General features: G+C 50.3%; 2 protein-coding genes across 4 annotated transcripts; both read left to right on the forward strand.

Annotated features, from left to right (window-relative positions):
- Nucleotides 1–1,361: 1,361 nt before the first annotated feature.
- On the forward strand, nt 1,362–12,030 carry selenbp1 (selenium binding protein 1). 3 transcript variants are annotated; one of them, XM_086217496.1, is made up of 12 exons: nt 1,362–1,515; nt 3,428–3,481; nt 3,907–4,019; nt 4,097–4,282; nt 4,770–4,890; nt 4,960–5,142; nt 6,156–6,337; nt 6,549–6,627; nt 9,115–9,236; nt 9,316–9,408; nt 9,492–9,610; nt 11,558–12,029. In XM_086217496.1, exons 1-12 carry the CDS (start codon nt 1,512–1,514, stop codon nt 11,718–11,720), a joined length of 1,419 nt encoding a protein of 472 aa, XP_086073622.1. In that variant the 5' UTR covers nt 1,362–1,511; the 3' UTR covers nt 11,721–12,029. The 3 variants fall into 3 exon arrangements, with proteins under 3 accessions (XP_086073622.1, XP_086073623.1, XP_086073624.1); XM_086217497.1 differs by lacking the exon at nt 1,362–1,515 and adding an exon at nt 1,552–1,575 and having other exon boundaries at nt 11,558–12,030; XM_086217498.1 differs by lacking the exon at nt 1,362–1,515 and adding an exon at nt 1,592–1,853.
- Nucleotides 12,031–12,877: 847 nt separating this feature from the next.
- On the forward strand, nt 12,878–21,060 carry pi4kb (phosphatidylinositol 4-kinase, catalytic, beta). Its single transcript, XM_086217495.1, has 12 exons — nt 12,878–13,299; nt 14,670–15,507; nt 16,051–16,416; nt 17,976–18,203; nt 18,276–18,506; nt 18,583–18,689; nt 18,814–18,918; nt 19,026–19,149; nt 19,232–19,497; nt 19,610–19,742; nt 19,845–19,965; nt 20,046–21,060. The coding sequence occupies exons 2-12, from the start codon at nt 14,860–14,862 to the stop codon at nt 20,225–20,227; spliced, it is 2,511 nt and encodes an 836-aa protein (XP_086073621.1). The 5' UTR covers nt 12,878–13,299; nt 14,670–14,859; the 3' UTR covers nt 20,228–21,060.

The raw sequence follows: 21,060 nt of genomic DNA on the forward strand, positions 1-21,060 counted from the left end.
GATGAGTTGAACCTTGAAAAAAAGTGTACACCAACCACAGGATGTTTCACATTTTTATTTAGTTCTGTCTTTGCTGGGAAAAGAGAGACAGAGTCATAAGTATACAATGTCAATCATGCTAAACCAATAGAATTCCAAGTTCCATTTACTGCAATGCATTCTGCTTTATTTCCAATTCCAGCTTTTTCTCCCTCCCTCCATGTTCTCCCTCTTCTCCTGTTGAGGGTGGTGGGGGTGGAGCCTATCCCAGCAGCCTTCCCCCTGGACAGGTCACCAGTCCATGGCAGGGCCAACACATAGAGACAGACAACCATTGGCTCTCCCAGTCACACCTACGGTCAATTTAGAGTCTGGATTAACCTGGTCCCTCTTGATGTCTTTGGACTGTGGAGGAAGCTGGAGTACCAGAGAGAACCCAGCAGGAACAGGGAGAACATGGAGACTCACCCAGAAAGACCCCGTGCTGCAGCCGGGGCTCCACCCACAACCTTCTTGCTGGGGGCCACAGGGAGGACCACTGCTCCACCCACAACCTTCTTGCTGGGGGCCACAGGGAGGACCACTGCTCCACCCACAACCTTCTTGCTGGGGGGCCACAGGGAGGACCACTGCTCCACCCACAACCTTCTTGCTGGGGGCCACAGGGAGGACCACTGCTCCACCCACAACCTTCTTGCTGGGGGGCCACAGGGAGGACCACTGCTCCACCCACAACCTTCTTGCTGGGGGCCACAGGGAGGACCACTGCTCCATCCACAATCTTCTTGCTGGGGGCCACAGGGAGGACCACTGCTCCACCCACAACCTTCTTGCTGGGGGGCCACAGTGAGGACCACTGCTCCACCCACAACCTTCTTGCTGGGGGCCACAGGGAGGACCACTGCTCCACCCACAACCTTCTTGCTGGGGGCCACAATAACATCACACCATTCTGAAGGGGTTTTTGTGCTTGGTCCTGATTCCCTGCCAAGTCCTTTTACCTCTGCTGCTAACACACCAACTACTCAATCTATTCACCAGTCTTTTGATGTTTCATTGTAAAGGTTGTGTTAGGGTTACTTGTGGGATGGGATGTTCCTGAAATATATTAAACTGTATTTCGAATTGTAAAAAGAACCAATAAAAGAACTAATGAAGACCATACTTTGAAAAAAGAAAGAATTAATAGTCCTAAGTCCTCTTTCCTAAGAGTCAAATTCCACACCCCTTTTTATGGGGACGCCACAGACCCTGAAGCAGAAGCCTTGATTGACAGAGAGAGATCCCACCCACCGTCCTGATACCTGTGACCTCTCAGGTGATTGGTGGGGCGGAGCATTTATGTGAGCTCTTAAGATTTAAGGCAGCAGCGTCTGACTGCTGCAGTTTGAGGCAGCAGTGCTTCAAGGGGTTAACGTGTAGCCTGTCTTGACTCCGCCCCTCTTCTCTTTTCGGCATGTTCTGATAAGATAGTTTTCTCCAGTGTATCCGGTCCAGACCTGCAGGATCTGATCCGGACCAGGACCTCCACTATGGGTGAGCTGCTGTCATCGCATGGCTGAGATTAACTCACACCTTTTCTTCATAGTCTGATGGGTGAGGAGCTGACGTTTGCTCTGCTTCTGGTGACGTGAGTCCAGCCAGTGACGCTGATTCTTACCTGATTATTGGAAAGGTCACTTTTGATATGGACTCAGCTGTTCGTGACCAGTTTGACCAGTAAAACAGCGACTGGATTGTTTATTATCAACCAAAGCCAACATTTCCCAACTTCGTGGGAACGTTTAGGAGGTCGGAGACGCCACTGAGGACTCTGGTGTCCTGCGAGTGAGCTCATGGCTGCAGGGACCGTATCGGAGCTGATGGCAACGTTTGTAAGAGACCTGAATCTGAGATAAACGTGTGTGTGTGTGTGTGTGTGTGTGTGTGTGTGTGTGTGTGTGTGTGTGTGTGTGTGTGTGTGCGCGCGCGCGCGCGCGCGCGCGGTTGTTACATAACCCTGTACATTCCCCAGATCACCGTGACCTTACACCCCCCCACCCCCATAAAGAAACAATGAAGTACGTTTTTCTGAAAGCAACAAACTCCAGCAGCTCTTGAATGCCTCACAGGTGCTACCGAGCTTTTATTTTGGCAGCTTTCTCTCTAAAAGCGTTGTAACGTTTGACGTCATCCAACTACTCGCCGCCTCATTGACCGAGACATGAGCAGAAAGTCAGAGTCAAGTCAGATGTTGGTTAAAGGCCCTCAGAATACAGCCAGGAAGTGGACTGAACACACACCAAGAGACTGCAGTAGTACAAATACACACACACACACACACTACATGAGGCCAAATGCTCACACACAGCAGGACACACGCGTGTGCCGGAATCGTGGCTTCCACCAGGTAGTTTACCTGAAGGTGCTGCTGTTTGGGGAGTGTGAGCTCAAACCGCAGGAGGTTTTTATCTCCCGGCGTTCAAAGCTCCTCGTTTAATGATTTGACTGCAAACGCTGCGATTTTTGCACTTCAGGGTAATTAGAACAATAATTTACTCACAACTCTGTTGAACAAACTACTGCTAAAAATACATGACAGAGACCAGACTGAGACCATCTTTAATGAGCAGTCGCCCTTTTAGCGGATTTGCCAAACTCAAACAAATCTGTCATGAAACTGATGATTTGACAGGAACATGAGACGCAAAACAACTGTCAGCAGAGGTCGTCCAGAGGGTCCATCTCACGTGTTTAGTTCGTTAGTTTCCTTGTTGTAAACACGCAGTTTCTTATTACTGGATCTCCTCACGTACCGCAGAGATTAGGATACGTCTCCCAGTTGGTAGACACTGAGATTAAGTTGAGAATGACGCTCATTTAGAGCGAGGAAATACAAATACACACACTAGTTCAAATACACACACAACTACAAAGGCACAAGTACAAATACCCACACTGTCAATCATTGACACCTTCCCATCTGTGTCCTTCAGGTGTATCAGCTGACCTTCCCCCTATGACTCTGCAGCCTCACCAGGCTCCACCTCTTCTTGAGTTCCTTTTTCATCTGGTACCATTTGTTTGAATTGTTTTTCTTCGCGCTAACTCCGAGGGCGGAGCCACAAGTGATCTTGTCCAGCATTTCCATTGGTTGCTCAGTTATTGACTGAAACAGGAAGTAGGCCTGATGGGAGAGAGACCTTGCTCCTGGTTCTGATTGATCGACCCGCCTCCAGGCGAGGGCAGCCTCTCCACAGAAGGATGAGGTTCGCTTCAAAGACGGCACTGAGATAGCGATGTTGCAGGGTTATGGTAATGAGGTGAAAGGGTCAAACTCAAACCGAATGAGAAGACTTAAGCCTTGATGTTGCAGGCGGCATAACCATCGTAGTTTCCTCCGTTTGAGTAGATGGAATCTCGGCCAACTGCAGTGGTTTATGACCTTTGACCCGTTGTATTTTGTCAGCCAGCTGCTCAGGATGTGGACCCGGTTACCGCAGCCCACTGGACGCCATGAAGGGTGAGAAACATAAACGTTACACACAGACTGTTAATTCAAAGGTTCAGGTTGCTGAGAAACAAAAGTAAACAGGAAGTGACTGAAGTATGTAGGCGTGTCCGTCCATTTACATTTCCCATCATGCTAAGCTGACAGGCGTTGTTGGTCATGTAGTCTTTTTTTTTTCTCTCAGATGACCTTGTTTACGTTTTGATTTAAACGAGTCAGACGTTCACAGGCTAGCATCAGCACTGGCCTTGAATTTCGCTAACTTAGCTAGTAACCGTTCCAGCTGATGGCAGCTGGAAATATTCCATCATCTCCACATGATCATCGTCACTTTAATCAAACCTGATTCTGGAGGTTTGGTCCACCTGCACTTCATTTCTAGTGGGACTCAAATTGACAACGATGAACTGAACTGAACATTGTTGTTGGTGTGAAAGGTCCTCGAGAGGAGATTGTGTACCTTCCCTGCATCTACCGCAACACAGACACCCTGAAACCAGACTATCTTGCTACTGTGGATGTCAACCCCAACTCCTCCACCTACTGCCAGGTAGCCACAGCTGCTGACCTTCTTCATCATCTTAAAATAACCTTTGCCTGACATGACCTTTGACCTCCCCCTGGCAGGTCATCCACCGGCTGCCAATGCCAAACCTTCGTGATGAACTGCACCACTCAGGCTGGAATGCTTGCAGCAGCTGCTTTGGTGATGCCTCCAAGAAACGAAACCGCCTGATTCTGCCATCGCTCATCTCCTCCAGAATCTACATAGTTGATATTGGAACGAAGCCCCGAGAGCCACAAATCCACAAGGTAACAACAGAACCCCACCACAAGCCTACGGCACGGCCAATCACAGGTTCACTATCAGCCTTAAGTCTGGCTGGCACTGAAACGTGTTATCACGTGCAGCAATGCTTCGAGAGTTGAGACACCGAAGGAGGAACTCTTTGTTGAACACATCCCAGAGAGGGAGAAGAGTGGAATGTAAGTAAGCCTTCCCTCAAGGAGGCTCTTGGTCCATCGTGCTCCGACACTCTCAGGGCCGAGGGGGCTGGTCCTACATCCTCAAAGGGCTATTGAATTCTTATCTGAAGCACGTCGCTCTGGTTCATGGTTGCTGTGATTCATGGTCATACCCTGAATGTTGGTTCAGGTCCACTGAAGGCGACTGTTACATCCGACCCACTCAAGAATTCACTGCCACTGTTAAATACCCATTCACACATAGGGTAATGTATAGATACTTGTTGTATTCTAGTCCTCTAGGGTGCCATGGTTACTTCCTGTCATGTTTCAGATGGTGGAACCCGTTGATCTGTTCTGGAAATGTGGCCTGGCAAATCCTCACACCACCCACTGCCTGGGTAGTGGGCAGATCATGATCAGCTGCATGGGAGACCCGGCCGGTAACGGCAAAGGTGAGTGTGGTGCCTCTAGGTGACAGACAGTTCAGCAGCAGAGCATCACACCTCCTTGTGTCCTCTCAGGTGGTTTCATTCTGCTGGATGGCAAGACGTTTGAGGTGGTTGGGAACTGGGAGCACCCAGGTGAAGCGGCCCCCTTTGGTTACGACTTCTGGTACCAGCCTCGGCACAACGTGATGATCAGTACTGAATGGGGGGCTCCCAAGGCTCTGGCCAGTGGGTTTAATCCTGCTCACATTGCGGAGGGTGAGTTCCTGGGTGAGACCAGCTGTCCTCATCTGTCTTGAATAATGTTTTTGTTTGACAAATTAGCCGTAACCCTTTTGGTCCAAGTTAGACTCCAGTCAGTACATCATGGTTCTAGGTTCTGACCCCAGTAAGACACCCCATGCTCCTGGGGGGCTACATGTATTCAGACTCTAATAAAGGCTCTTGGTTCTCATTTCTGTAAGGCTGCAGTCCACACAACAGGGTTTAAGGGTCCCATACCAGGAAGTAACATTTTATGTTTTAGTCCCATTTACCCTCCAGTCAGGACTTCGTAGTTCTGGGTTCTGACCCTGTTAAAAACCCCTCTCTTCCTGCTGTTCTTACTCTGGTCAATACGAGTTCTAGATTCTGACTCAGTGGCAAAATGATACTGATAATAACAGTAATACTGATGATATTGTGGCATGTAATTGTTACTACTAATAATACAGAATATAGTATAATAGTAGTACTGCACATATGGTATATAATAGAGTATAATAATGTATAAATATTGATGTATAATTATAAGCACACAGATATGGTATAATAGGATATATAGCGTTCTTGACTGTACAGGGTACTCATACAGTCGGTACTATGGTATAAGAATATGTGACTGTGCAGCAGGCGCTTCAAGGTAACCAGGGAAGGGTTGGTGCAGTTCTGTGATTGTGGCTCTGACAGGTAGAGGAGTTGTAAAGTCTTATTGTGGTAGGAAGAAACCATTTCCTGTATCGTTCCTTGGAGCAGCGGGTTGAAGGAGTCTGTTGCTGAAGCTGCTCTTTAGCTTGTCCAGGGTCTGGTGGAGGGCATGAGGGGGTGAGGGGGATTGTCCCTGATCACTAGCAGTTCTGCCAGCATCCTGTCCTCCACCACCTCCTCCAGGGTGACAAGCTTGGATCCAACAACAGACCCAGCTTTCCTGATCAGTTATTTCGGTCTGTTGGCGTCCTTTGCCTTGATGCCCCCACAGAAGAGACCTACTGTTGCCTTCTATGACACCCTAGGTCACTATGGCAGCTCCCTCCATGTCTGGGACTGGACCACCCACAAAAAGCTGCAGACCCTGGATCTTGGTGAAGAGGGTGCCATTCCACTTGAGGTCCGGTTCCTCCATGACCCTGGAGCTTCTGAAGGATATGTGGGATGTGCGCTGCGAGGGTCCGTGTTCCGGTTCTACAAAACACCCGTCAGTATCACAGGGCTTAAGGTTCTGGTCCCAGTGACACTGAAGTCAGTCTGACTGGGTTCTTATCCAGTAATCAGCTGCCTAATGTGACCTATCACATGCCATTCCATTCAGTTCAACTTACTTGTAAAACATAAGTGCTCTAGTTCAGGAGCAGGTCTTGATCACCAGGTGACATCGTCATGTGACCTGTCTTGTTTTGTTTTCTAAGGGAGGAACCTGGGCAGCAGATAAGGTGATTGGTGTTCCCAGTAAAAAGGTGGAGGGTTGGATGCTGCCCGAGATGCCAGGTGAGTCTGGCGAGGTCATAAGCCTCATCCCCTTAATGTTGGAAGATGTCCATCGGAGAGCGTGGTGTCATGATTGACAGCTGTCCTGACTGAAGTAGTACTGAGATCTGGTGTCGGCAAGAACATTCTCTTATGGTGACTACCATCCTGAACCTCTACAAAGCAGTTCTGAAAGTCCCACAGGTCAAGGCTCTCACCATGGCGTTGGGGTAACTTCTGTTTGTCATTTAAAAATCAAATTGCTACATCGCAAAGATGAAATCTCAAGTTTTACTCATTTAAAGTTTACACAAATGACTTGTTGACACCCAAAGATGTGAGCATAAGTAGTACTACTACTACCATTATTAGTAGTACTCTTTCTCATTAGCGATTAGGTTATGGGTGTGTTGCCTGCGTGTTATTTTACCTGTATCAAGTAGGGAATGAATGTCTTCTCTAACTGCGTTGTCGCCAGTCTGGCCTGTTTCTTTGGTAATTGCACTGTCCTGCAGCTGTCTTTCAGGTGCCATGTAATGCAGGCTGTATTTCTTGTATGTTTTTCTTGAATTGTCTATTTATTGAAGTATCTATTAACATCTGGCGAAGGGAGTACCGATGAAAATTAGCCTTTCAGCTAATTCAGGTATATTTACTTTCTGTCAGGAAATGTTCATTCATATACATTGTCCCTTTTTGAAAATAAATCTGAAAATTGAAAAGTTATGAACAGAACCGGAGACAAAGGGCAGCCTTGGCGGAGTCCAATCCTCACTGGGAAGTCCGACTTACTGCCGGCAACGCAGACCAGACTCTCACTCCTCTGGTAGAGAGACTGAACGGCCCTTGGTAAAGGGCCATCCACCCCATACTCCTGGAGTACCCCCCACAGGATGCCCCTGGGAACACGGTCGTAAGCCTTCTCCAAGTCCACAAAACACACGTGGACTGGTTGGGCAAACTCCCATGCCCCCTCCAGCACCCTAGCGGGGGTGAAGAGCTGATCCACGGTTCCACGGCCAGAAGGAAACCACACTGCTCCTCCTGGATCTGAGGTTGGACTATCGCCTGACCCTCCTCTCCAGTACCCTGGCATAGACCTTACCAGGGAGGATGGATGAGGAGTGTGATCCCCTGATAGTTGGAACACACCCTCTGGTCCCCTTTCTTAAAGATGGGGGGCGCCACCACCCCGGTCTGCCACTCCAAAGGCACCGCCCCCGATGTCCACGCAATGTTGCTGAGACGTGTCAGCCAGGACAGCCCCACAACATCCAGAGCCCCAAGACGCCCAGGGAGGATCTCATCCGACCCCGGAGCTGGAACTGGTGGAAGAACTTGGTGTTAGTTATGGACAAACTGTGACTTGCACTGAAGTCCAATAACGGAACACCACTCGGGTTCAGGTCGGGCCTACCAATCCCCCTGGGAAGGAAGTTAAAAAGACAACAAAACACATACTAAACATTACGGCCAATATCAGCAACAAGACGACAACAACAACATTATGGAGAAAACATCATACAAAGCACATAATACATTTGGTGTTCTAGATCAACGGTCGCATGATTGATTGTCTTTCAGCCTTGTCTTCAGAGAAATTTTATAACTCTTTAGAGTTGCACAGTCTCTAATATGGAGTGGGATTGAGTTCCATTTTCCAGTTGCTTGGAATGAGAATGCCGATTTCCCAAGAGTGGTCTTCCCAAATTTGATCGATGCCAATCGCCTCTCCTTGAGGCCCTGGATACCCTGACATTGTCCCTGCAGAGTAACACACATTCCTTGAGTGGTGGTGGCACAAGGGCATGAATCCAATTGTACATCAAGCACATCAGTAAAAAAATAGAAAACTGTCAACAGGTTATGCTTTTTTTTTTATAATGGTACAGTGATGGTAGTGTCTTTTTTTTAATCAAAAACTTTTACAGCCTCATGTTAGCGCTTGTGATGAAAAGTTACACTGTGACAACTTAGGTCACGCTGTCATTGCCCACCTGAGCATTGAAGTCCCCCAGTGGAACAATGGAGTCCCCAGTTGGAGAGCCGTCCAGCACCTCTCCCAGGGACTCCAAAAAAAGTGGGTACTCTCAACTGCTATTTGGTGCAAAAGCACGAACAGTCAAGACCCGTTCCTCGAGCCTGAAGGCGCTGTGAAGCAACCCTGTAGGTCCCTCTGGTTCAAAATGATGTCACCAGTGAGATGAGAAAGAACGTTCTGGCAAACATGACGGTTCCCCAGCTGCTCTGCTCTGATGTCTGCAGGCAGCTGTGGAAGCAGGCCTCCGCTATTTCCAGCAAATAGTGCTTTGCTGTGCCTGATTTCAATTATTATCATTGTCACACAGTAAAAGAAACAGTTTTTCATTCATTCATGCGCAGTACTTCATGTATAGAAGTGACAGAAACACGCAGCAGTGTGTCATCGCTTTGTAATCGGGACTCTTGAGGGAGGACATGCAGACGCAGCATTCGCCCTCACTCGCCCTGAATGTCCCGTCTCCACAGGTCTGATCACAGACATCCTGATCTCCCTGGACGATCGCTTCCTTTACTTCAGCAATTGGCTGCATGGCGACATCAGACAGTATGACATCACAGACAGGAGGAATCCACGATTGGTGGGCCAGGTCTGAAATGAGGACACCTGTCCAGTGATGGTACGTAACAGAGTAACATCGCGGGGCAGCTCACCTGTCTCTGTTCCAGGTGTTTCTTGGGGGAAGTCTCATCAGCGATGGACCAGTCAGTGTCCAGGAGGACCTGGAGAACCAGCCACAGCCCCCCCCACGTATCATCCAGGTACCTTAGACAGGAAGCAGCGAGAAATAGGACTGTGTGCCCACCTGTGTGTCTCATACTCTGTGTTTGTCCGTATCTCTCAGGGGAAGCGTGTCCACGGGGGTCCTCAGATGTTACAGCTGAGTTTGGACGGTTTGAGACTTTATGTGACAACTTCTCTGTACAGCGGCTGGGACAAACAGTTCTACCCGGACATGATCAGGTCATTACTGCTACTCGTAGTACTGCTATAAGTAGATACTTCCCAATATTATAATACTCGTGAAGGTAAATTCAGACTTTTACTTTGCACTTTTCTTAAAGATCTGCCGCTATATTTTTGATCCGTTTACTCAAAATTATTGTCTTCACCTTTAAACGAAAAAGAAGCACAAAGTAACTGAAGGATAAACAATAGCATTTATAGAATTCAGTATTAATTGGGTTTGTCTTTTAAATTTGTGACTCAAATGACTTCCACGGCTAATATTCATGTGTAACTCATGCTATTACATTATGGGTATAGTTTCCAGCAGCACGGCCCTCTGGGAAATGTAGTGCTCCACAGTTCCAGATCAGGGTTGTTCCTGGCTGTAACAATCAGTACCCTTCAATAACAGACGTTATCAAATGTAGCTCGACTTACTAATGTGGTGTGTTTGCCCCCATCACCACTAGATGGCACCATGACTTTTTGGTTCAGAGCCGTAAACAGAGAGCGTTGGCCCACTCGAATCATGGCCGCCATGTTTGCTACCAACGCCAGATGCTTCTGCAACGTAACTATAAGGGGCAGCTATGCTATGTTGATATCAATCTCTTCTCTTCACCATTAATAAGTCTATAAATGTCATTGTCAGCATCCGTCGGGATGTAAAAGGCCTCGCTTCCATAACCCAGTGTGTATTTAGCTCAAATACCTTAAACGAGCCTGTCAAATGCGTTGTAGTCCAATCGCTCAATTAACCACGGAGCTGTTGAGCCTCTCCTTAGTGTCCTGAGTTCATCCATCGCTGAAAAAAGGTTGACATTACTTTCAACAATTACAGTGATCAGATGTAGTTAAAACTAACCTAGTCTTTGTCACACTTATTATTAGTGTATCATTAATATTATGACATAATTTACATGCACACATGGTTTCACTGTATGTCGCATTCGAGTTACAGCTGGCAACTGAGGGAAGACGAGTTCAATTCAATTCGTGACGGTAGCTCCTAATTCTCTCAGCATCTGGTCTAGATGTCTAGCTCACGAGCTGAAGTCTAGCTTAAGTCCAGCTCAAGTCTTGGTAAACTTCGTGGTTCACTTCTAAAGCTGTGTCAGGAGTTTTTGAGAGCGTGATACGAATAAATGATGACATGACTTCACTCTTCCAATGTAAACGCTTCACAAAGTCAGAGAGAAACTGACATGGACCTCCCATAACAGGGAGGAACCAGTCGGTGTCCGGCGTTTCTCCAACCTTCAGCGCTCACGACCTCCTCCTTTGGTGTCACGGGGAAATCGAGGCATTTGTTCCCGCCCCGTTCCTGCTGGGCCGCCATGAGCAGCGCAGTTTGGCATTTTTGATTCGTCCTGGAATTTGATTGTTGCTGATTATTAAATTTGAAAGTTGATCTCTTATATTCTCTTTGCTACGTGTATCACTGGATAAATATTGGTTAATGGTAGTGAACATGGCGCCCATAAACACGTGACCGCCTCTAAACCAATCACGTGACCGAATTGTTCTGAAAGTTCGAACCCTGACGTTGGTTCATGTGAAGTCGTCATTTTACGTTGTGAATTTGAAGGGGGAAAAAAAACCCTGAAACAAAAAAAATTGAAGTTAAAATAGAGTAATAAGCTCATCTGAGAGAGGTAGAGGGGCCCTCAAGCAACCGAAGGGTCGCTGGTTCCATCCCCACTTCCTTGGTGACCATGTCCAAGTGTCCTTGAGCAAGATACTGAACCCCTAACTGCTCCTGGTGGCCCTGCCATGGACTGCTGATCTGTCCAAGGTGAACCCCGCCTCTCACCAAATGTCAGCTGGGATAGGCTCCACCCCCAAACTTTAACAGATAAGCGGTACAGAAAATGGATGGACGGACATCCAACAGATCAGGCGAAGGTCAGACCAGCCTGGCTGGGGTCAGGCAAGGGGCACTGACGCTGTTTGTGTGTGCAGGGAGGGCTCAGTGATGATGCAGATCAACGTGGACACGGTCAATGGGGGTCTGTCCCTGAACGAGGACTTCCTGGTGGACTTTGGTTTGGAGCCGGACGGTCCGGCGCTGGCTCACGAGCTGAGATACCCTGGAGGAGATTGCACGTCTGACATCTGGCTGTAAGATCAGGAATATCCTTGGTCCTCAACTCAGGACACAGACAGACTCTGTAGTCCACTTTGATCCTCGTGCTGTAACATCAACCAACCTGCTTAGCTTCATTTCAAAAGATATTGATGGATGCTGATCAGGTTGATCGGTGATGAAACATCAGAAGCTGCATTTTCTTGTTTCTTCTTCTTGTAAACAGTCACCGATCTGATAAATACCATCACAATGTTTCAGACACTGAATAAACACATTCCCCATTCGTCTCAAATCCTCCATTTTAGTCTGATGTGTCACATGATCCAAACATGTCAGCACTGTGGCATTTTTCCTGAACAATGGAACACAGTTGTTCAGGATTTTTCAGAATAAAAGCCTTTAAGGAACACCAACAGAACATTTAGTCTGAGGTACATCCTGCTGCATGACACGTTTGATTTCTTGGTTAAGTGTGATGAGGAACGATGGAGGGTGAGATCACCTGGAGAACCACAGCAGTACCTCACCTGAGGGTTGGAGAGCTGAGCCAGAAGGCCATCAGTTCCTACTCTCACCTTTGGTCATGAAGTTTGCTCACAAAAGACAGCAGATTTCTCCAAGGGAGGCAGCGTCTCCCTGAGGGACAGGAGTGGCTGCTCGAGTCCTTCTACACGCGTCCATGAGAGCAGCAGAACTACAACTGTAGCTGTTAACCCTCCAGAGGAAACTCTGCTCCACCTGCAGCTGCTGGAGAGGAAACCAAGGTGGTTCTGGTTCTGGCTTCAGTTCTGGTCCAGTCTCTGATGAACAGAACCCAGATTCCCCTTTGCAAGAACTGCAATTATGGAGGTTTGTGGGAGCTGTTCTACCAAACTAGAGGAACAAACCTGCCTGGAGGCTCAAGTACATCTGATGGTGGTGCTGATTGGTTGTTGTAGTGAACAGCTGAGTGGAGCGTCACTGTCAGAGCTGCTGCAGCAAGGAATTGTGGGACGGCATCGTCTCCTCTCCTGGCAGGAAGACGCTCTGGTGTATCGATGCTACAGGAGCTAACAGAGGAGGCTGGGGCTCCTTCCTGAGAGTTCTAGAGTTCCAGCAGCTCGCAACATGGCCGCCACTTTAATTGCTCTGAGTCACCTGACTCCGATGGCTCCTTCCTAGGTTAAATTGACAATTTGAGAACCTCGAGAACCCTAAAATCCCTTATCATGGTATCCATACAGACACTTCCCGGTCACGCCCCCTAGGTTGAATGTTCCTCAAATAAGTGACTGTGCAGCCCGAGGACGCGGAGCCGCCTCCTTTACAGCTCCGAGGACAAAAACAGTTTTTGCTCCAATTAAGTCACAATAATAATTAACCACCTCAATTATGAGCCGTCATCCAATCCACGAGAGAGCAAGCGTGACCCCAGGTCTCAGCTGGTAGGTTCTTATCTTCGTCCAGCAGGCAGCAGTGTTGCGCCTGAACCAGCAGGCGATCCACGGAAACAGTAGCTACCGAGGCAGCGTCCCCTGTCGGTGTCAGCTGACATTGAGCTGGGGATCGGAGAGCATCATTGGAAGAGATGATCTGGACATAAACCTGCTGTTCAGAGCCACTAAACTGGAACCAGGTACCGGGTCCTCACCTGCAAAGACGCGCTCACTGGAAAGCCCCGCTGGGCCGAGACCGCGCTACATCCAGCTGAGCCTCAGCAGGTCGGCGGAGTTTTAATGCTAGTGCTAATGCTAATGCTAATGCTAATGCTAATGCTAGTGCTAGTGCTAATGCTAGCTCGCGCTGGCCGAGCTGGCCGCGCTCGTGTTTTTGAAGTTTAACACCGACACTCGAGTAAGCGTCGCGGCGTGCTAGCTCGCGGGGTGTAGCCTGTAGTCCGTTAGCTGCCGAGGAGGAAGTTCGCTCTTCAATGAAATGCTAACATGCAGATGCTGAAACTCAGTTTTCCGGCTGACGGGCGCAGGTAGCGAGCAGCAACCTCTACGCCGGAGTTTCTACCCACAGATGCCGCTCAGCTGCCGGCTCGGCGGGTTCAGCCTCTCCGCCTCTGAGCGGGTCGAGTCCATCGGAACGTTGTCGAGGCTGTTGTAGCCCTCAACTCCCAGGTGACTTCGTCTCAACGGTCGAAGGAAAATCAGTGGCAGCAACACCGAGAGCTAATGAACTCCGGCCGGAGCAACAAGAGCCAGTGAGGTTGATTCAAGTAGGAGTTAGGACTCGTAGGCTTTGGAGCTCTGTAGCTCTTTGCTAAGCTAATCAAGAGGATTAATCAGCTGCTGCAACCGCGCACTATTTCACCAGCAAACCTACAAACCAACGGAAGATAAACCGCAGCGGGGTTTTAAGGTCTAGGGACCCCGAGAGGGTCCTCCCCCCAACAAGTGCGATTGTAGTTGAAGTTTATTTAAAATGAAGTAGCTTTAAACTGATGTATAATTTACTGGAATCCATAACTTTAATGAGAAGTAACTTTCACAGGTTAGAGACATGGCATCATCACTGGTCTAGAGGAGTGATGATGCAGCTCACCACAGGAACGCTGTGGTCCTCGGATAATAACACGCATGATAACGGTTTATTGTGAGTTTCAGAGGCAGTGTTTATGGGATGTCTTCTCTCAGTGAGGGACCCTAGGGGTCATGAAGAAGTCCTGAGCAGGTGATGACTTCCTGGACCAGCCTTCATGTGCTTAGAAGCAGAAAGAACGTGGCGCGGCCACACGCTTCGCTGACTGGAACGTCGATTTATTGGAATTCAAGGGACCGAAACCTACTGAGCTTCCGGGGCTCCACCCGTCTCCGGTCACATGGTGTTAGACCACATTCACATCTGTGTCTGAAATGTGGCGTCGTGGCTGCGGCGTGAACCACAGCGATGCTGGAGGCTGTACCTCTCAATCGGAGCGTAATGGATGTTTTGTTGTGGCGAAGGCAGCAACAGGTGTTTCTTCTCTGTAGCCTGAAGATGTGTTTGATGTGTTTCCAGGATGATCGTCGCATTCTCTGGTCGCTCGTGTCATGTGACACCAAAAGCCTGATCAGACGGGTCCATCCAGGTCAGCACCAGAACTGACCAGCGGACGATCAGAAGACAAGATGGAGATGATGTAAGACTGCTGTGACCTCTGACCTTCTCACTGTCTGTCTGCCTCAGTGGAGGAGGGTGGAGCTTCACCATGGACATGATGGAGGACTCAGAGCTGGAGCTCTCCCCCGCCCCCTCTGAACATGATAGCCCCTCCCCCTCCATCTGCTCCTCCCCCTCCCTGTCCCTACCCTCTACCCCCTCCTCCTCCTCAGCCCCCCCTCAGGCCTGCACACCTCCGCTGGGCATCATCAGTGAGGGCGTAGCCGAGCTCAGCCTGGTGATCGACGCTGAGGTGGCCAAGCGGGCTTGTCAGGAGGTCCTGCAGAAGGTGAAGCTGCAGCAAGTGGAGGTTGATGTCACAAACTTCCCGAATGGGGCGGGGCCTGAATTGGTGCATGACAGTGCTCAGAATGCTGTGGTCAAAACCACCAAGATCCAAGAGGAAGATCAGAACCCTGAGGGCCTGGCACAGGGGTCTGTGAAGAGTGCCCGGCGACGGCAACGACACAATCCCTCTAAACAGTCGTGGCTCCTTCGCCTGTTTGAGTCCAAGCTGTTTGACATTTCCATGGCGATCTCTTACCTGCACAACTCCAAGGAGCCTGGCGTCCAGGCCTACATCGGAAATCGCCTCTTCAGTTTCCCGCATGAGGATGTGGACTTCTACCTGCCGCAGCTGCTCAACATGTACATCCACATGGACGAGGATGTTGGGGACGCCATCAAGCCCTACGTGGTGGGTGTGGCCCAGATGTGAGTGGGTGGGTGTGGCCCAGATGTGAGCGGGTGGGTGCGGCCCAGAGGTGAGCGAGTGGGTGTGGCCCAGATGTGAGCGGGTGGGTGCGGCCCAGAGGTGAGCGAGTGGGTGCGGCCCAGAGGTGAGCGAGTGGGTGTTGCCCAGAGGTGAGCGAGTGGGTGTTGCCCAGAGGTGAGTGGGTGGGTGCGGCCCAGAGGTGAGCGAGTGGGTGTTGCCCAGAGGTGAGCGAGTGGGTGCGGCCCAGAGGTGAGCGAGTGGGTGCGGCCCAGAGGTGAGCGAGTGGGTGCGGCCCAGAGGTGAGCGAGTGGGTGCGGCCCAGAGGTGAGCGAGTGGGTGCGGCCCAGAGGTGAGCGAGTGGGTGCGGCCCAGAGGTGAGCGAGTGGGTGCGGCCCAGAGGTGAGCGAGTGGGTGCGGCCCAGAGGTGAGCGAGTGGGTGCGGCCCAGAGGTGAGCGAGTGGGTGCGGCCCAGGTGTGGTCAGGTGGTCTTGAGGGCCTGTATCTTAAGTCTCTGTGGTCTTGCAGGTGCACCGGTGCCGTCAGAGCATCTCCTTCAGCCTGCAGTGCGCCTGGCTGCTGGGCGCCTACTCTTCTGACATGCACATTTCAACACAGCGCCACTCCCGAGGCACCAAACTGAGGAAACTCATCCTGTCAGATGAACTCAAACCTTCGGGGCCTCGAGCTCGCAGAGACCCTCTGACTCTGACACCTTTCTGTCCTGCTGTGTCATCTGCCGGTGGCCCCGGACCCCTGGGAGGAGAGCACGGCCTGTCGCCTTCCAAACGCACACATCAGCGCTCAAAATCAGACGCCACGGTCAGCATCAGTGTAAGCAGCAACCTGAAGAGGACAGCCAGTAACCCGAAGGTGGAGAGCAGCCAGGACGAGGTAACCAACACTGACCAGTGCATTTTACGAAATGTTCTTCCTGAAAAAGTTTGAAGGTTAACAGCACTGAGAGACGCGACGAAGACCAATTCATGGTTGCACATCTGTTGGGGTGTGTTGAGGTCGGCACTAGCCAGCTGGACCCGCGGGTCTGTGGGCCGTGTCCCTACACTCTAATGTTTATCACCAGTTTGTCCATTTATTTTAGTGTTTGTCAAACAGCGTTGTGGATGCGTCCTGATGCACTGTTTGGAAAAGTGAATGGTAAAAGTTACCAAAGGTTCAATCAACTTAAATCAGAAACGCAGGTCCTGGCCCTCACCCTGCAGCTAGCATCTTTTCAAAGAGGTGAACTTAACCAGAACAGTTTTGTTGGTAATTTCCTCAAGCAATCTCTGAATTAAATTGACCTCTGACCTCTGACCCTCAGGGCAGCAGCTCCAGTTTGGACAGTCTGGACTTTGAGACTGGTCCCGTAAGTCCTCCAGCTTCTGTTCCCCCCTTCAGGGTGCATTGTGGGAATCAAAATGAGTGATGGAAGCTGCGGGTTAGGGTTCTTCTGGATTTAGTTTACCTCTTTTCCGCCAACGGATTTCGGTTCTGTTCTTCTGAGCAGGATCAACTGGGCTGGCATCCTTGGGCGAGATGGTCATCGCCAATCATTGATGGCACTCCCTGGATAACAATGGTTCCGGTTGGTTTGCTGGATGTTGCAAAGATCCACAAAATCCCGAAGGCAGCGGGTTCTCGAACAAATTCCTACTGGTGGAAATGGGGTACTTGGGGTGATGTTCCAGATGTTCAGGCACCAGAAGCAGCTGCATGTCTGGCATCTGATTGAAAGTCAAGATTCTGTGTGTGTGTCCCTGATGGTGGTGCTGTTTGTGTGTTGGGTCAGCCTGACCACGAGGACGCAGCTGCTGAGGTCGTCTGGATATAGGACGCCGTATCAGCCGCAGCTCTGAGAGCGAAGGAGACAAACATGCATCCAGATGAAGCGTGTCAACAGCCATACGAGCTGCAGCTCCACTTTCACGAAGCTTCCAGATATACAAAGCTCTATAAATGCCAACATCAGCGCCACCTAGGGGCATGTTGTGTCCCAGCAGTCGTCACACCAAATGTCACATTTAAAATGTTCTGCCCAAAGTGTCAGTCATAAACAGGCGAGTTGTCAGAGAATCTCACCGCAGTCGGTCAGCTTCCTGTCATCCCTCCTGTCCATCACTGACCTTCCTGCAGGAGCGTTGGCGTGCAGCTCTGGCAGGCCGGCAGAGCGACTGGTGGCAGGAGCTCCTGGTTCGTCTGCTGTTGGTTAACGCACACAGGCAACTGAGACCAGGTCAAAGGTGCATTTCCTGTTTGTTGCTTGGTGATGCAATCTTCCTACTATTCAAACTCGGCGACAGCAGTGCCGTTGACCTCCCACGCGGTGCATCAACGTGGTCTCGGACTCTGACACACTAACATCTCCACCTGCTGGTCCGTGTGTCTCGAGGCAACAGCATGATGTCTGCGCAGGTCTAGACTGGTGACAGTGGCTCTGTGGTGTCTTGCAGCCAGTTCGTCTGGCGCCTCAGAGGGAGTTCATCAAGTCTCTGATGGGCATTGGGAAGCGTCTCGCCACGCTGCCCACCAAAGAGCAGAAGACCCAGCGACTGATCTCAGAGCTGTCACTGCTCAATCACAAGCTGCCAGCAAGGGTCTGGCTGCCCACCGCCGCTTTTGACCACCATGTGGTTCGCGTACCACACACACAGGCAGTTGTGTTGAACTCCAAAGACAAGGTGAGAGTCACGTGACCTGCATGTTCACGGATCCCAGCCAGTCCTGCTACCTTCATGACTTCTGACCTGCAGGCTCCCTACCTCATCTATGTGGAGGTTCTGGAATGTGAGAACTTTGAGACGTCCAGTGTTCCCATGCGTATTCCAGAGAACCGGATCAGGAGCACACGTTCTGTTGAGAACCTGCGGGATGACTGCGGGATGACAGCGGAGCAGCGAGCCAGCAGCTTCTCCATTGTCCCAAACTACGATAACGACGACGAGGCGTGGTCCGTGGATGACATTGGAGAGCTGCAGGTGGAGGTGAGAGGTTGTGATGTCATTGGGATCGCAGCTATGAAGATGCTAAACTAACGTGGTGACTGTTTCCTCCCTGCAGCTCCCGGAGGTCCACGCCAGCTGCGACAACATCAGCCAGTTCTCTGTTGACAGCATCACCAGTCTGGAGAGCAAAGAGCCTGTGTTCATCGCCGCCGGTGACATCCGGTCAGTACCCATTTGTGTTTTTGCTGGACTTTCAACAGATGAACAAACATTTCCACCAGTGAGACTCGGATACCTGCTACTTCATCTGTCACTTCATGTGCTAAGAGATCGGCTCTCTGCTCAGGCGGCGTCTGTCGGAGCAGCTCGCTCAGGCTCCCACAACCTTTAAACGGGACCCTGAAGACCCATCAGCGGTGGCGCTGAAGGAGCCGTGGGAGGAGAAGGTCCGGTAGGTGATGACAGAGAGGAGAACTTCGCTGAACATTTAGAATCTCTGAGCACGATGGCTGCAGTTCTGACTGGAGCTCCAACTGTAGTTCTGACTTTGTCCCCCAGGAGGATTCGAGAAGGTTCTCCATACGGTCATCTTCCTAACTGGAGGCTTCTCTCTGTCATTGTCAAATGTGGTGATGACCTTCGGCAGGAACTGCTTGCCTTCCAAGTGCTGCAGCAGCTCAAGGTAACCCTGTGACATCGCAGCCATCATGTGATCAACACTCATTTCGTAGTTGCTGAAGGACTGAACTCACTCCGCTCTGCAGTCGATCTGGGAGGCGGAGCGCGTCCCCCTCTGGATCAAACCCTACAAGATCCTGGTTCTGTCATCGGACAGCGGGATGATCGAGCCTGTGGTGAACGCCGTGTCGCTCCACCAGGTGAAGAAGCACAGCCAGCTTTCTCTGCTCGACTACTTCCTCCAGGAACACGGAGCTCCAACCACCGAGGCCTTTCTGTCAGCTCAGAGGAACTTCGTCCAGAGCTGCGCCGGATACAGCCTCATCTGCTACCTGCTGCAGGTCAAAGACAGGTGAGACGTGGCGCTGCCACCACTTGGCAGGCTGAATATTGAACCACCAGGTGAGGGAGCAGAAAGAGGCAGGTATTTCATGTGTTTGACAAGTTATGGTTTCTGTTTGCAGACACAATGGGAACATCCTTCTGGATGCCGAAGGTCACATCATCCACATCGACTTCGGCTTCATTCTGTCCAGCTCACCCAAAAACCTCGGCTTTGAAACGTCGGCCTTCAAGCTCACAGCCGAGTTTGTGGAGGTTAGTTTGTCTCACGAGGAACTGTCATCAAGTCTCGGCCATCCATTTACTCTGTGTGTGTGTGTGTATGTGTGTGTGTGTGTGTGTGTGTGTGTGGCTCAGGTGATGGGCGGTCCTGATGGTGACATGTTTAACTACTACAAGATGTTGATGCTGCAGGGTCTCATTGCAGCCCGGAAGCACATGGACCGAGTTCTTCAGATTGTAGACATCATGCAGCAAGGTGACTGCCACTCTCAATCTCACACACACACACACACACACACACTGCACCAGTGTAACTGTGTGGTGTGGCGTCTGCAGGGTCCCAGCTGCCGTGTTTTCACGGCTCCAGCACGCTGCGTGGCCTGAAGGAACGTTTCCACATGAGTCTGACGGAGGAGCAGCTGCAGCTGCTGGTGGACCAGCTGGTGGACGGGTCCATGCGCTCGCTCACCACTAAACTCTACGATGGCTTCCAGTACCTCACCAATGGCATCATGTGACCTGCTGGACGGAGGCCCCTCCTGCTTTTTTAGACTCAACTGTGGTTTTAGTCTTTCTAATGTTTGTTTGTTGTCCTTCCCATATTTGGGGGTTTCAGATGGACTAGCCAATCACAGAGCCCCTGGTTTTAGTTTGAACTGTGAAACAGACAGGTCATGTGACCTGATGAAGACTGTAATGGCCTGTGTCACAAACTTGCAACTTCCTTTGTATTATGACCATTTAATGTCAGCTGCTTGTGTGTGCGTGCGTGTGTGTGTGTGTGTGTGTGTGTACGTGCGTGCGCACACATTACCTGTGACTTCCTGTGGGAATTGGAAGAAATAATTACAACGTTTGTCAAAGTGAGGCCCTGGGACCCTGAAATCTCTTGTCAGCCAGTTTGCACCTTGACCTTTGGTTCTTCAACTCGTTTGCAGTTGAGTTTCACTTCATCACCAAAACAACTTGAAATAAAAGCTGTCAATCACAAAGGGGACAGCAAATGATGTCGAACTGAGAATGTTTGCCCCGCCTGTCAATCTTATTCAACCCTACTGTTTCTGCAGGAAATGATTGACGTATGAATGGCTGACAGGTGTTAGTCCACTACTATACTGTAGCAGCGTCAGCATCCTTTGGTTTCCATGGTAACACCGCTCCGTCACCAGCAGAGCTGAGGGTTGAAGTGTAGCTGCGTGCTAGCAGGTGGTCAGAGATCAACACGTCTTCATGTATGTAGTAAACGTGTGCAGCAGCAGGAGGCTCCAGGCGGCCTCAACATTCATGATGATCGACACCTCCAACACGCCGCCGCCCAGCAGCCGTCCTCCTTACAGCCGATTGGTTCCTG

Source organism: Aulostomus chinensis, chromosome 11, assembly GCF_037954235.1.
Source record: "Aulostomus chinensis isolate RoL2024-O1b breed Wild chromosome 11, RoL_Achi_v1.0, whole genome shotgun sequence".
In the NCBI taxonomy this organism is placed as follows: Eukaryota; Metazoa; Chordata; class Actinopteri; order Syngnathiformes; family Aulostomidae; genus Aulostomus; species Aulostomus chinensis.

Coding starts and splice junctions, on each gene's coding strand:
- selenbp1 (XM_086217496.1), top strand. Junction 3,482..3,906: donor CCCACTGGACGCCATGAAGG/GTGAGAAACATA, acceptor TTGGTGTGAAAG/GTCCTCGAGAGGAGATTGTG. Junction 5,143..6,155: donor TCCTGCTCACATTGCGGAGG/GTGAGTTCCTGG, acceptor ATGACACCCTAG/GTCACTATGGCAGCTCCCTC.
- pi4kb (XM_086217495.1), top strand. CDS start 14,860: ATGGACATGATGGAGGACTCAGAGCTGGAGCTCTCCCCCGCCCCCTCT. Junction 15,508..16,050: donor ACGCCATCAAGCCCTACGTG/GTGGGTGTGGCC, acceptor GTGGTCTTGCAG/GTGCACCGGTGCCGTCAGAG. Junction 18,919..19,025: donor CCGTGGGAGGAGAAGGTCCG/GTAGGTGATGAC, acceptor TTTGTCCCCCAG/GAGGATTCGAGAAGGTTCTC.